The following is a 16,764-nucleotide window of genomic DNA, read 5'->3' as shown; positions in this document are numbered from 1 at the left end:
CTTTGTTTTGAGCCTTAGGAATAGTGGTTCATGTTTACCATTCCTCTAAAATAGATGCATATTTATCTCAACACATCATCTACGCACAGAAAAAACTGTGCACCTGGAAAAGTTTTAAGTCATATCACATGTATCATTCCCTAGATAAATAAAATTCAAAAATATTCTATATTTTAGAACAAAAACACAATAATTGGTGATTCAAGGTGAGACCCGAGTGGACCATATCAAGTAAAACCAATGAGAAAACTTCACAAGATAGTTTATGTAATTTTATTATCTTATGCAATGATGAATTAACACAAATGCACTGCAAAATTTAGATTTGCTAAAACATACAATGCATACAAAATGTATTCATCTAGGGCATGCCATGCCTTAAAATTTTATTTGAGGCGATAATTTTTCTGTAATTTTGAGTTGAAAATGCACCCATTTTATCCAAAGTGTCGATCCTCATTAACATAACATGCATAATGATCCTGATGAACCTGAAGGTAAATTCAGAAAGCGCACATTATTAATAAAGTATTACTTTCAAACCATTTGGCAGATCTGTTTTTGTTTGTGTTTGCAATATTGAACTGTTCCGTTAAAATGTATATTTAATTCCATATATTGGGACGTGACATATACAAATTACATTGTTAGGCAATCTATATATATATATATATATATTTTTCCATTTGCAAATGTCAAAATGATATTCTATTATATATCAATAGTAATCTCCCCTAATGGCCTTGTGTGTTTGCACAATGAAATGATAATCTATTTTTAGTAAGGAAATAAACACAAGATCTATGTCAAATGATTTTCCGAAAGTTAAATCTTTATTTTGTAAACTGTTGATGATAAGCAATACCAGGTATATATCATTTAGCCTATTCAATTAACACAATTACAATATTAATTATTAAATTATTGTATTGGTTTGAATCGCTTGTCTTTGAAATATGTTTAATATTGTTTTGATGACCTACTTGACTGTTGTGAAGTAAATATCTTGGTATTTTTCAGATGCCTATTATCAAACCTGATTTACGATTTATAATGTCAAACGGTAAGAAACACTTATTTGTGTATTTTATTTATAAATACAAACATGACACACATTGTAATTTAATTATATACATTATTTCATTTGCACGCGGTGATTGAGAAATACACGAATGAGTTTACTGGTTTGTTTTATTTTCCTTGATAAGATGTTATAAACATATATATTCATTGTGAAATATACATTACATGTGCCTATGGTAACATAAGGAATAATACGTTCAATAACATTATAGGTAACACATTTACTTATATCAGATTCATTGATAAAAACGGTTAATGTTTTCTTCTTTTGAAACTACGTATCTTAAACACTCGGGGGGGGGGGGACTTCCTATGTAATGAGTGGTAGGGATGAGCCGCTGGAATAGGTCGAGTTTTCATGCATTATGATATATGAATAGGGTGATGAATTCAGATTAAGTATAGCAATAGGTTAATATTATCACTTGATGGATTATATCATAAGTATCTGAAACTAATCAGATGTCCGTATTTATTTTTGATGCGGTTAAACAGCAGTCAGCTATTTGTCAAACTAATTAATCTTTATTTATTTTAATGTGGGTTTTCCACTGAGGGTAGTTATAGATAGTTATAGTTATAGGGGGCACTTCAAACGTTTTTTTGGTAGTGGTGAGTAACTGAGACATCAAGTACCCCACCCTTTTCATATATTTTTGTTGTCAAAAAAATATACCTTGCCATATACTAATTGACCTATTGATATATTTGGATATTTTTCATCTTCTGGTACATTAGTATATAAAAAAAATTGAGGTCCCGGTCATTGTCATGTTCTTGTTTAGAAGCAACGCAGTCGCAATGATCACACCTTGCTTTTCCAATAAATTCGTCACAAAACACTTTCCTCTATTTACCGCTTTTATATTTTTAACTATGAAAACATTTCAATTTCAAAAGACAATAAGATATATTTTGTCAGATAAATATAGTAACACTCTAGAGAGTGTCACTTTTACTGAGTTTAACATTAATTAAAAACTGATAAAAAGTTGCATTTGCCGTACCCTCTTGAAGGACTCTGACACATTCATCTGGAATTTCTTAAATAATTGTTTTCCTGTTTCATGTATACAAACTTTTGAATGTTGATAAGGTGCAAATGTCAAAATGATTGGATTTATTGCATCTATAACTCATCTCAGTGAAAATACCACATTGAATAAATAGAGTGTATTTGGTTTGACTAATAGCTGATGCATTTACGACTGTGGTTTAACCACATCAAAAATAAATACGGACATTTGATTAGTTTCAGATACTTATGATATAATCAAGCAAGTAAAAATACCAACCTATTGATATACTTAAACTGAATTTCGCACCCTTTTCATATATCACGAAGCTCATCCCTACCACTCATTACATAGGAAGTGGCCCCGAGGTATCAGAAGATGAAAAATATCCAAATATATTTATAGGTCTGTTTTTGTTAATAAATATATGGCAAGGTACATATTTTTGATAAACAAAATATATGAAAAGGGTGTGGTACTTGGTGTCTCAGCCGCTCACCTCTACCCAAAAAAGTTTGAAGTCCCCCCCCCCATCCCGAGCTTAAATATGAGAACCAGTAAGGTCGTTTATCAAATATGTTGTAATCAAACAGAGATTAATAATTTATAAAAGGGGGTTGTATGGAAACAATCATGTCCACTTGTTAAAGGTCAAAATAATAAATGTAAGAAATCCATTAACATTAATGACTTCATGCAGAACACTTAATTTATGTGTTAGTAAATCGAGTACAATCTCGATAAATTTGCTGATTCTCTAGACTATTAACAAATCTGAAAGCAAATCTCTCATTTAAAAATTAATATGATGAATTTATAGATTAGTCATAGTATCTGTCCATAAATAATGCATCAGTTATACTTGAGAACAAAACTATATCAAATATAGTGGTATCACATTTTGACAAGCAAAACATATGACAGTTTAAAACAAGCAATACTACAAATGAAGACACATGTCAAATGTTATGCCTTGGCCAGCCTCAATGTTAGAAGTCTGTCGTAGTACAATACATATGGAAGTTTCTTTTAATTTAGTCAAGCACATATTATTCTTCATTCTATGTCAAATATAAGTCAGATACAATATATGACAATTAAAGTATAAATGGATATTATTTACTGTATCATTGGTAACCTGCTTTCTTGTACGGTCTACACCAAATGATTTTAGACCAATAGCAATACACAGTAAAAACAAATGATATTATATATTAAGTGATTCAGCTATTACAACGACTTGAAAGCAATATTTATGTCGCGTGTTATGTATAAACAATTATGATTAAAACACGAAGAACATAATATACTTACTTGATGATTAACGATTGTTTTTCTTTGTTCTAACGATTTCAGATGATTCTCTTGAAAGTTTGATTAAAGGTAAGTTATTTAAATTTTAAGATACACGAAAATTCGAGAATTGTATCTTGGTAAGGATCTTATACACAACGCTTAATTCAAAATAGCAGATCAAGTTTTAATTGTGTTGGCGTCGCTTTCATAGTTTTTGAGTTATGTCGACCCTTTTTAATTGTTAAATTGCTAATAAGCAGCGTCCATAATCTTAATTTATATTGATGGAACCACAATGCTTTTTCCATCAAAATCAGATCATGCATGATTTAAGGTGGTATTACTTTCACCATTCTCGTGTTCTGTCACTGTATTAATGGGCAATGTGGCAAGTTTGCAAGTTCTGTAATTTATTTCCCCTAATACAGATGTTATGAACCTAATAAACAATGCGTATGACGACCAAACACAGATCAAGGTCGAATTGGATGGTGATACTTCGTAGTTCTTGAGTTATGTTTCTTTTTTAATTGGAAAAGTGCAGACATTTCTTTATCTTAACAAGCAATATTCCTTGTTAATTTTAATAAATCGTGACAGCTAAAATTTATAATTTTATTATCAACATCATGCTAAAAATAACAAAACCCGAAAATGTCAAATCCAAAACCAATTATTAATCAAGATTACATGATAAGTTAATAAGGTAAAACACAAACCATTTACAGTAACCATAGTTTAAAATTTATCATCTGCAACGAAAGATAGTTTTTTATCTTTTTATTTACTTGTCGCTAGTTGTTTAGTGACTCTCCGTGCTCCCCTTTATTTCATTCCACCAAATTATGAACTGTCAAAATCGTCTTGTCTGTGATATAAATGTCATAGTCCCTTTCTCTTTTATTCCACTAACAATCAAATGATCAATTTATTTCAATCCCTTATGGATTATGGGTTTATTTTCAAAGATTACACCAATTCATAGTGTTTTGTTTTTAAACAATCTAAAAAAAATTGAAATCAAACCAATGACGTGTGTGTGCTGTTATATTTTTGGTTACCAACAATGATGTTCCTGACGTATTTGTCGGATTCTTAAACATAGTGTTTAGAAGATGCGTTAGGTTTTTACACTTTTTGAATTTAATTTATTTTAATATTTAAGGTACTGCACGTAAGAGAATAAAGCAGAACTTTTGCTGTTTGAAGCAGTGTCTTGTAAATTGCAATATTGATGGACTTATTGAAACATCTTATCAAGACAAGCTTATTAATTACGCAACATACAACAAAATGAAAGATTTGCGTGGTTCTGTCTTGCAAGTTGAGGCTATTCTGAAAAGAGTATCTGAAGCAGACGAAGAGAAATGTTGGAAATTCCTGAATCTGATGGCAAATGTTACAGGTTTTAATTTAAGAACATTGATAAAGCCAGGTAATTGAATTTAATTATTTGAATTGTTTAAAGTAACATTTTAAAATTTTCCTCCAAATTATAATATTCTTCTTCTATACATATTTAATTCCAATTATGGAACACCTTTTCGTTGGAATTATTTCCAGATGAGGAGTTATAAAAGTTTGTCGCACACATAAAAGTTTCTAGTAAACGAAAATTATATACACTAAAATCCAAAGTTCACGCTTTAAAATTTATATAAAAGGACAATATTTATTTTAAGTGATATAAAATTGATATGTTTTGTTAAAAAACCTAATTAATATGACTAAAAACAATTAATAGTAACTTATATTACTTCCTATACTTACATTAACAAATTATACAATACTTGATGACACAGAATAAGTATCAAAAATGAAAACAATACAACTTTAGTAAAAACGCGAACATAATATATTCCTGGATTTTCATTAAAACAAACACATAATATATTCCTGGATTCTCATTAAAACAAAGTGTTTGAAATGCTTTTGAAACGGAAAGATCCCTTAAGCCTCCGGGTTTTCTATTCTCTATGAATATAATATTGAGGTTGATTTACATCGAATGACCTCGGATAATCCGTTCATTTAATTCATACGATATGAAAGTATGATTGGAACAACCGGAATAATATTATGATTTTGCTGAACAGCTGACAAAAATTATATTTATATTTTACAACGACTGTGTACTTAAAGTGTTGGAAGAACGTCACATTAGAATTGCTGTTATATTTTGACCACTGATCATACAAACATAAAGAAGTTTCTGGTCTTTAAACGATTTGTATTTCGTCATCGGGTTTTTTAGAGTTTGTATTGCTTGCACAAGCTCTATAACAAATTGCCCACTTTGTCGCCTTCATGTTTTTTTTCTTTTTCTGTATACACACTGAGTTGTCACAAGCGACACATGGTAACCATAGGCAACATTCATTGCATTGTCTGTTTGTCTTCGTTATTCGAGTTTTGAATGCTGATTTGTTATCTGCGTCTGTTTTGTTTCTGTACATGCTAGGTGTATAAGAATGCTGAATAATTTAATCAGACTACTTATATTGTACCTTAGTGCTCTAATGCACAAAATGTGATTATGACTTTGCCTCAAACAGTGTTAATGCAGCCTCGAACTTGTAGTGAAATGCACGGTATTGTTCCATACGATTATATAAGACAACGCAGTGACTTTGAGATGAAGACCTGACTTAAAGCGGTGACCTTTCATAATTTTCAAATTGTTAACTTTTACGAAATATTATTGAGCCGATTATTTACAACGAAAGCCTTGCTTATTGAACATGTAAAAATAACGATATGAGTGTGATAGGTTGTAAGTAATTATAATTGTAGCTTCATTTGATGATTCTTGTTATTTCAGAAAATACTATCCCCGAAGAGTCAAAACAACGATTTAAAAATGTGACCAAAAGCTGCCTTCAGGAACATGCAGAACATATAAAAGACCAGTTGGAAATTAAAAGGATCCTGGATACAATGCTAGAATATGACGTCATAACAGCCAGAGAACATGACGAAATTCAAGAGTCGAAAGGTCGCAGAAAAAAGGTCGAAACGTTCATCAACTGTGTTTTTGGAAAATCAGAATTAGATTGGATTCCTAAATTTCTGCATGTTTTAGATCATGAAGGATATTCAAATTTAGCCGAACAACTAACAAGAACACGACCTATTTCACCTATTCAAGGCAAGTTTAATATTATTGATTGTTTCCAATATTTTAAATATTATGGCACTTTATGCGACTGTCATACACATTGATACAAGTTAGAGGTTTAGCTAGCCATCAAAAGCAGTTGAATCCGCCATTTTGTACATACGAAAAAGTATGTAACAAGTTAGTAATATGAAGTCGTTAGCCATTCGTGTGATTCGTTTTGAACTTTTAATAAGGCACTTTCTATTTTGAATTTTACCCAGAGTTCAGTTCTTTTGTTATTTTACATTTGAATAAGTGCTTTGCAGCTGAACAAAAAAAAAGGTTGTAAGGGTTCTTCTTTGTAATTGTCTATTATTCAAAGAAGCAATATCTTTAATACTCTAAATATTTTGGACACACATATCTCCATTCATGCTACTGTCTTAACCATTTTTATGTTATCGTCACTGATAAAAGATAATAAAGTCTAATGAGTAGCAATTCTGACGATTTAAAATCAACATAAATTTCCAGAGTCTTCGCGTTATAACACTTGGTATTTGTATGTTAATCAATGATATCTCATTGATATAAATGACATCTAGATTTTTATTTTTAGGCAACCAGCAATCAATTTATCTGTTCATTGACATTTTATGTAGTTCGATTACTAGTATATGTATTTATTTTTTGTTATATGAAAGTGACATGTATTTATAGATCTTTACATTCCACGTGGACAAACACGGAGATTGACTGCCCGAGTGAGAGCGCTTCCAGAAAACGCAGAAAGACACTTGCTTGCAAATGGTGGTGTTCTTGTAGACGCAGCTGTTCAATCTGTATTTAACAGCCCTCTTCTTAATTTGAGAGAGGGATCGATATATCTCTTACTCAACATTTCAAAAGACAAATCATTTGAAATGCGACATACAGCAACCGAAACGATGACATCCTTAGTACGGAAGATGCTTCAAAGTGATAAAGTAAAAGACAGTATTACAGAAAAAACTTTCGTTTTGATAGAAATTGACGAAACTGCTGAAGATGCATTTCTAACTGAAACATTTGGTAAGCGATCTCTACTACATGTAGGTGAACATTTTATGTGAAAAAAAACCTTTTTGTTTAAACTATATCTGGACATTGACACACGTTGGTCTTCCCGTTTGCATTGATTTACACTAGTCATGTTTGGGTCCATGTATAACTTGCTGTCGGTGTAAGCCAATGCCCTGTGTAAAGGACCATACATTGACATATAATGGTATGGTCTGTCTTGTTAGTAATTAGCATAATTCTCGTGTTGTTATGATTGTTTAATTGTTATATATGACACATATGAATTGAACATGTGTGTTGTGTTACTGCGATAAATACAGAGGGGTCAGATCTAAACTCTCTTTAGAACTTATTAAATATTATGCCATTTAACTATGCAAATCAGTTAGACATTCGTTCAACTTAGGATCGAATTTTAGGCATCATTGGCAGAACCATTCAAATGTCAAAAACCGTCGTTGGCTTTGAGAACATTTGTTAGTTTAAATGGGTTGATTAGTTTAAGGATCAATGCCGATTTTTTTTTTTATCAACCCAAGATCACGGAACACATTAGATATGCCTTACATCATATATCATTGTCTGTTTTATATAGATGAAGAGCTGGTTTTGACAAGTGTTGGACCAAAGTATGAAAAAGAATGTTCCAGTAAGTAACAAATCATGTGAAAATTTCAAAGTTCACAAAGACCCTCTCTTAGAATTGTTTTTGTTTTCGTAATTACAAATATGATTAATACTTAACTGATTATAGAGGTAACATAATAATCCTGAAAGATATACTCAAACTCATAAATTGAAGACAACTTGACATCTCTATAACATTCACAAAAATATAATAATTTAAATGAAGCTAATATTTTACTATTAAACGTTAAGGGTAACGTTATAAAACTTGAATATAAAAAAAAATAAAGTTTTCTATCAAAGGAATAATTTAATTTAGCTGTATTTTGCAGAACCTTCGGATTTGGGGTCTTCAAAAATTGTCAACTTCTTTACTTTTGTAAAATAACCTTTTTGGTAGGAGCATCACTGATCGCATAGTTTTTGTTGTAGGCGAACCGAAACCACCAGTAATCAACACTTCAATGTCTGTTGACATACGTTATTATTGCTATGGTTATAATTACAAATGATTAATTAACTGGTTAACATATTTTTCTCGAAATACTTATGATTGTTATGACCAGTACAATAGATTATCGTACCTTTTTTTTTAGCAAAACCTTTCATAATTTATGATTTTTAAGCTTTACAACTGCGTTTTTTGTTTTTTGTTTTTTTCTATTGGAGCATCACTGATGATTCTTTGATAGACGCAACGCACGACTGTCGTACACTTTTTCTATCCTGGTGTATATGCTGATTGGTTGATTAGACACACATTTATATATTGCCAGTGTAAGTTAAAATGAATCTGGTTAACTACTTTATATTTCAGGATGCATACAAAAGACCATTATAGATAGCTATGATTTTATATTGGATGAGATTGAAACTGATGCTATTATAGAAACATTGAATAAGGTGGACACCGTGCCTGATTTTATTCAACACAAGTGCATAGACAATATGGGTAGTTTATCAAGAACACAAAGAGTTGGTATATTTCTCCAATACGTTCTTACACGTGAAAGTTTGCTTAAAACATTCATGCAGGTGTTGGTTGACCAGGAGATAGACGTGGAGAGACAAATGTGCTCTGAATGTAGTGGAATACATGTAAAGCGTAAGTAAAGGATGTTATACACGTTATACATGTACATACATTAAAGAAAACAAACTTTCGAGTCGAAGTTAGGTAAAACGAAAAACTAATGGAATATTAACATATACACTTATCATCATATTTCTATGATGTACAACCCTTGTTGGAGATATATTATTATATATTGTTCAATCAGCAGAGATCCTTATAGTATAGTGTTTTTATGTCTTTGGAAGGAAGAATTAGTGTTTGATTAAACATATATTATTGGAAAATATTTCTTCGAAAATTCGCATTAGCTTTGAATCAAACTATTCGAAAAATTGTGATTAACAAATGACACCTGGTGAAATTAAAAAAATAGAAAACTTGTTATTCTTTAAATTCAAATGATATTTTCCAAAACAAGAAAATCAAAATAGATACAAAATGTGCCTGTGTAGTTATAAATCTTAACAAATGAAATCACTTGATTAAATGGGTTCAACACACTTCTCTTTGATTAGTTAAATTACCTTCATAAGGAACGACCAAACCACCAAGAATGGAATGACAGGGTTTTTACGAGGAGTGTATGCGTACATGATAAGTACATGGTTAAAAAATAAAACAGGATGATTGTCATATTCAAAAAGCGAAAACTTTATCCGAAGGCACATGTTTCTCATTAAAAATGAATCCCATTGAAGTATTATAAACGTTTTTAATATCTCATATACATGACATATACGTGAAGTTAGTAAATTAAAGGATTTGTATTATTGAAATGATCGATTGACATGGTACCAATGTTGAAACTTTTAGAATATTATTATTTTTAAGATTCGTTTGCGGACAAGAAGAAGAAACGGGCATTTCAATTTCAAATAGAGAAAGATGAATATGGTAAGAAAGTAAAATTCAAATATATTCTCTCTTAGCGGTTTTCTTGATTTAATGAATCCATGATCGTGTAAACACAATTATGAAGGTCAATAATGTATGAAATGTTTAGACAGGAGTAAATATGTAGGAAGGAATGGACCTTACATACCATCGTAATACGTCATAGTAAACTTTACCTGAAGTGTATACAAGTATTTATTGTTTTTCCAAACCATAAAACATCATGCTATTTTTGTAACAATAAAAGTAAAAAATCGATGTCTTATATAAATTAACGTTATGTTACACAAAACAAGACTGATCGTTTTTCCCTACGCCTTTATCACCCGGTTAAGTCAGCTCATATCAGCTCAACACAGTTTAAAGCAAACTCGCCTAAAAGGTTCAAATTGCGGCTCGCGGCTTATATTTTACGATATTAATGTGTAGACAACCTGATTATATATACTTATCGTCCTTCTCTACGCCTATATCACCTTGCTCAGTAGCTCTGTAATTCTCGTATCACGGCTTTGAGAAGAGATCAGGCATTATCAGTGACGTCACAATGTTATAGGAGAAGTTATTTATTTTAACGATATTAATGTGTAGACAAACTGATAATATATGCAACAATTACTATAGATTATCGGGTTTTCTACACATTGATATGGATCAGTTCACATTGATAAGTTGAAGACCTTTATTAGTTTGTAACTAATGAGAAAAATCTTATGTTTTTAAAAATACATTGTATTACATCATATTTAATTTAAGTAAACTAATAATCATTATGTTAGAGTACAAGGTAACACCATATTTCTGTTCAAATGGAAATAACTCAAACTTATTCAATGAACCAGTAATGATAGCATCAACATTTCAATATAACTGTTTTTATAACGTCATTTGTGTTATGACAGTAGCTGTCACAGTCGTTATGTGGTATTTTGTTTTTGTTTTGTGTGTTAATGTTTAGAACCGTTCGGGATTCAGATTTTCAAATATCCAATTCATTATAATACTTTTTGGAATTTTGGATCCTCAATGCTCTTCAACTTTGAACTTGTTTGGCTTTATAAATATTTTGATATGAGCGTCCACTGATGAGTCTTATGTAGACGAAACGTGCGTCTGGCGTACTAAATTATAATCCTGATACCTTTGATAATTATCAATTAGGTAATAATCTCTTACAAATATTCGCTCACAATACAACTTCAGAGCTGTTTTAAGCTTACAGGTTATGCCAATACTTGCTTTACTGTTTACGCAAGAAACTTCGGTTTGCTGTCACTCGACAGCCTCTTGTTTATAATTGTTTTGTTTTGCATTAAGCTGTTGGTATTCTCAATGGAACTATTTTACACATCGGGGCTTTTTGTAATATGCGGTATGGGTGTTTTTCTTTGTTGAAGGTTTATAGTAGTATCGTATTGCTTATACTCCATTTGAACTCATGTCAATAGTTGTTTGCCGCAAAAAGTAAATTCGAAACTTTGACTTGTCTAATTGACAATTGAAACTTATAAGAAATACAACAAATTCTAAAATAGTATAAACAAGTGCAAAGATAAATCAAATCCAACAGAGAACACCATAGAAAATCAATGTTCGAGTACCTTTGATCAACCGAAGATAAAAAAGTACATAAAAGTGAAATGTTATATATATCTAAAGTGTAACTGCATAGGAAATTCAAAATTCATTAATTACTACATATAATACGAAGAGTAGTTAAGCCGTTAATTGGTGTATATGTGTGCTATAATTTTATTATTTACATACACATTTCTTACACTTGTACATTCTTATCTACAGGGGAAATTATCGTGCAATATAAAGATATAGTTCAGGAAACTGACGAACTAGAGTTAGTGTGAGTGTTTTTAGATTTAATGTTTAATTTTCTTGAAACTTTTTGATGTACTAGTAAGTTACACGGTATGTAGACATGGAGCAGAATGATTGCTATGAAAATTCTTGGTTACCTTTTATATTTTCTCATAAGTAATCTAGTATCCAGAATATCATTTTTTTGAAAATATAATTTCCCGATTATGAGATTATATGTCAGATAAATTGTCAAATAAAATAGAGAATGGAATTGGGCATGTGCCACAAAGACAGTTAACCGACAAAGAGCAGACAACATATATGCTGAATAGCTGAATGGTATATTTTCTAAATTATCTTAATTAATGTAAAATTTGTATATCCTTATATAGACATGGCAAAGCGGAAGAACATCTACCAATAGAAGTGACAGTTGTGGCAGCTATTGACATAGGGACGAGCTATTCAGGATATGCATATTCAACTGTAAAAGCCTACCAAACTGATCACTTAGATATAACATGTAATCAGTCATGGAGATCTGGAGGGAAACAACTTATTTCGTCTAAAACTCCTTCTTGTATTCTGATGACAAGAGGAAAGGAATTAGTTTCCTTTGGTTACGATGCAGAAAAAGAGTATGAAAATATAATTGCCGAAGGAAACGAAGAGAGTTATTACTTCTTCGACAAATTCAAAATGGCTCTTCATAAAACAAAGGTAATTATTGACCACATTTTAATTTGTTTACGAGAATGTGCAGCCACTGACAAACGCAAACGCAAGATTGCCCTTATCATTTTAATATCTTTTTGATGGATTGATGAACAGAAATTAAGGTTTCGTATCATTTAAATATTATATTCTGTATTGTAATAATTTGACATACGAAAACCACCCAATTCACAGGTTTGTAATCCAATAATACTGTACTAAATGTCATCGATTTGTAACAATAATTAGAACTTTCTTTAACTAGAACAAATTGTTTTTAATTGCCAAGCACAATATTTACTACTTGTATGATAAATGTATACAAATAACCTACATGTAATGTATTTAAAATTACAACCCAAACAGTCAAATATGGTTGTGCAATCGTACATAGTATGTTTTTTTTCATTTTTGTGTTTAATTCTGTTATTTAGCTTGAACCTGATCAGATTGAAATCAGAGATGTTCGTGACCATACAGTTGTAGCCATAGATGTATTTTCCTTGGCTATTAAGGCTTTGAAAGAAGATCTTGAACAGCACTTAATTGAAAGAATTGAATTTTCTAGTGAGAATATTCGCTGGGTTCTAACAGTGCCAGGTTTGAGAGATTTCAATGCTGCAGAATTCATGAAAAGATGTGCAGAAAAGGTTTGTCAATTTCCATGATTCTATACATTTAAAAAAAGTATGTAGATGAACGTAGCGGAGTGGGAATTCAGTTTTACCCATATCCGTACATTCGGACGTCCCTAAATGGTTTCCGTTCTCTATTTTAATTTTGCCCCACTCAAATATTATTAAATTTATGCACAATGCCTATAAAAAAACCAGATCAAGTTCGGATTATGGGTTTCATCACTTATACCTTTCTAAATTTGTGCCCTTTACCAATGGTGAAGTTAGCTTATTTTTCAGTTCCCTTTCTTTAATCTAGGTTCACATCAACCAAACGTTATTAATCTTATACACTTATTATTACAGATCAAGTTGGCGTCCCTTTCCTCGTTCTAGATTAATGCCCATTTACAAACGAAAAAAGGCTGTTTTTCTAATATATGTTTGCATCGCCCAAATATTATACAACATGCTCATGATGCTCATTACCACAATATACAGATCAATTTTGAATAATATGGCGTAAATTTTGTTTCTACTTTACAAAAAGTTTGCCAATCTCATAGATCGCAAATAAACTGACAACGTCATGGTTTAAAAAGAAAAAGACAAACAGACAAATTATATCACATTATGCTTTTGACCACAACAAACAGATCAATTGTTTGGTATTTTGGTCGTGACACTTTTTACCGTTCATGAGTTATTTATGTTAACTATATAACTTTTTATGCAAGTTGATTTATCATCATGTATCAGTTTATACATCCATATTTCAAAATTGTAAGTTGACTTATAGTCTATATTCCAAAAACGTTCCTGCTATTCTTTCGGGTACATATGTTAAATAACCACACAATGTACATAACTTTAATTAAGTTGAATTCGTTATCGACAAATTTTTCTTACCCAACTGTAATACAACGATCCTTTTTAATTCCAGGTAGGCATTAGAAGAGATCAACTGACAATAGCAAAGGAACCAGAGGCAGCATCAATTTATTACTTATACAAAAGTATGACAGCCAAACCTAAAATGGACAATAAGTACATGGTTATTGATGTAGGAGGTGAGTAAGCATAAACAATCAATTGATGATTCCATAAATTGTTCTTAGTTATGTTGGTCTTGTTGGTTTTCAGTATTTCCAGAATATAAAGTACATATTTCTATGTGAAAATTTTCTGTTATTGTTTGTTACATGCAATGTTGAGGAAAACTTCAGACTGTAAAATCATAATTCCATTTGATTGAAAAAATGTTATCGAATTAAATACAAAATGTATCTGAGAGGCTTAATCTGTCGAAATGATTTTTGATAGTTAACTTCCAGTCCAAAATCAACACGAATAACTATAGACTGTTTTTGTTTCAGGAGGAACTTTTGATGTGAGTGTACACGAGGTTGTTAACGAAAATCATTTACGACAACTCTGTTCACCTTCCGGTGGCCCATACGGTGGCACAACTGTAAATGAACAATTCTTGGAGATATTAACTGAAATAGTAGGCCCAGATGTCATGAAATCACTAAAAACAGAGCATTCAGGAAGCTATCTCGAAATAATGAGGGAGTTTGATTGTGCTAAACGTGTAAAGCTATCGAACCATAATAGGAAAACAATCAATTTTACGTTCCCTATAACAATATTTAATCGGTTATGTAATCGTTATTGCCACCGTCATTTTCAACAAATGATAAAGGAATCTAAACACAAAAATAATATCTCAATAGTTGGGGACAAGTTACGAATAGTGAAAGAAACAATATATTCATTTTTTGTAACGTCTGTTGATGAAATAGTAAAAGAAATATCCAGAGTCTTAAAACATGTGGACAGTGAAGTGAAAAATATATTGTTAGTTGGCGGTTTTGCTGAATCTGAAATATTACAAGACAAGATTAGAAAATCGTTTCCCGAGAAAGTGCTAGTAGTATTTGAAGAATCTGATCTTATTGTTCTGAAAGGAGCAGTCTTATATGGCCACCAACCACATATCATTGACAGAATTATATAGCAATTGTGTATGACAAAGTGTATGATATGTTGCTAAAATGACAAATAAAGGATACACAGAAACAAGTTTTGTCAGATACACACGACAAAATAAAGGATTAGATATTAAAACATATACCCCTAAATATAACGCAATAGTATTTATACGAAATTGAAATACATGCAGAAAAAAAGTATCAAGTGTTAGTGACTTCTGAGTATTTGATATAGCTCATGAAAATATGATCAAACTATATTTCAAGAATTCTGACACTTACACTATGTAACTTATCAAATTGTTGTAATTGAATTAAAGTATGCGAAATATTAATTGTAAAACTTATTTTTTTTTTATAAATTTACAAGTCCGTTTAATTTCCATAAAAGATTCAACACACCTGTAACTAGTAAAGTTTTACTCAAAGTAGTCATATTAATCTGAATAGTTCATCAATACATTTTTAGTCATCTCGTCATTTTCAAACTTATCTATTACGTCAAGTTAAGTACTGTTTAAACAGTTCCTATGCATTCAAATCAGATCTTTTCACCGAATGTTTGGCATTTTTAAGTTATTGTTTAAGAAAATAGCATATCACAAGCAAGTGTCGAATACATACGGCACATACATTAAAAGACTTAACATGAAAAGATATGTTTTTCTTTAGACTTTTCAGATAGTATTAAGATCCGAGGGCGGGGAAAAAGGAGTAATTTTCACTATGAATATTCAGTGTTTGACAATGGAGAAAAGATAATTACTACCAATTCATTTAATATCTGATAGATAGTTGCCTAATGACAAATTATATAACATCTCCACATTTTACACGATAATGACTTTTTTTTTCTTTCTTTTTAATCTTTGGATAAATGAAAACATTTCATTGACTTGGTTTTATATATAAAATCAATGTTGTCCAATTTTGGAGCTCTAAACTAGCTAGCTAGAAATATTTCAAAATGTATTGATTGATTATATAATCCCGTTCAATTTCATTTTCTGCAGTCTTGTCTACATTGCACGTAGGTGCCAAGGTTTAAATGTTGAAGGCAAAATAATAATAAAACATAATAAAAAGTAACATGTCAAAAATAAGGGTACAGCAGACAACATTGTGTTTCAATCGTAGTCACTATAAAACAAATAAATAATAACAAAAAAGCACCAAAAGACATAAAGTAAAAATCTATTTTCCCAACATAATGTTGGCTTTTTGTAATGGTTTGTGTCCCAATGCATGTAAAGGAAGTCAATTTGGGAGTTTTGTGATCGAATGGAACGTTGTCGCATTTCGAAATGTGAAACCAAAGGCTGCAAAACTTGTGAACTTTTAATAACAGATGCTGAATTCCCTAGCAATTTAACTAAGAAGTAATATTTTACCAGAAGTTACAATTATCTGAATAGTAAATCGATTCTTTTGCGGATTGTAATACGATCGGTATACGTAGGTGAAACCCATT

At 30.9% G+C, this 16,764-nt stretch overlaps 1 protein-coding gene across 1 annotated transcript; it reads left to right on the top strand.

Moving 5' to 3' along the window:
• Nucleotides 1–760: 760 nt before the first annotated feature.
• Nucleotides 761–15,605, top strand: LOC134727535 (uncharacterized). The gene is made up of 14 exons (XM_063591916.1): nucleotides 761–868; nucleotides 1,021–1,063; nucleotides 3,456–3,482; nucleotides 4,561–4,830; nucleotides 6,217–6,543; nucleotides 7,216–7,566; nucleotides 8,153–8,206; nucleotides 9,002–9,289; nucleotides 10,091–10,153; nucleotides 11,954–12,011; nucleotides 12,361–12,688; nucleotides 13,117–13,332; nucleotides 14,243–14,369; nucleotides 14,676–15,605. The coding sequence occupies exons 2-14, from the start codon at nucleotides 1,021–1,023 to the stop codon at nucleotides 15,317–15,319; spliced, it is 2,796 nt and encodes a 931-aa protein (XP_063447986.1). The 5' UTR covers nucleotides 761–868; the 3' UTR covers nucleotides 15,320–15,605.
• The last annotated feature ends 1,159 nt before the right edge of the window (nucleotides 15,606–16,764 follow it).

The sequence above is a fragment of the Mytilus trossulus genome, chromosome 8, assembly GCF_036588685.1.
Source record: "Mytilus trossulus isolate FHL-02 chromosome 8, PNRI_Mtr1.1.1.hap1, whole genome shotgun sequence".
Classification (NCBI taxonomy): domain Eukaryota; kingdom Metazoa; phylum Mollusca; class Bivalvia; order Mytilida; family Mytilidae; genus Mytilus; species Mytilus trossulus.
The sequence above is the reverse complement of the archived record's forward strand: the minus strand, read 5'-3'. Positions and strand labels throughout refer to the sequence as shown.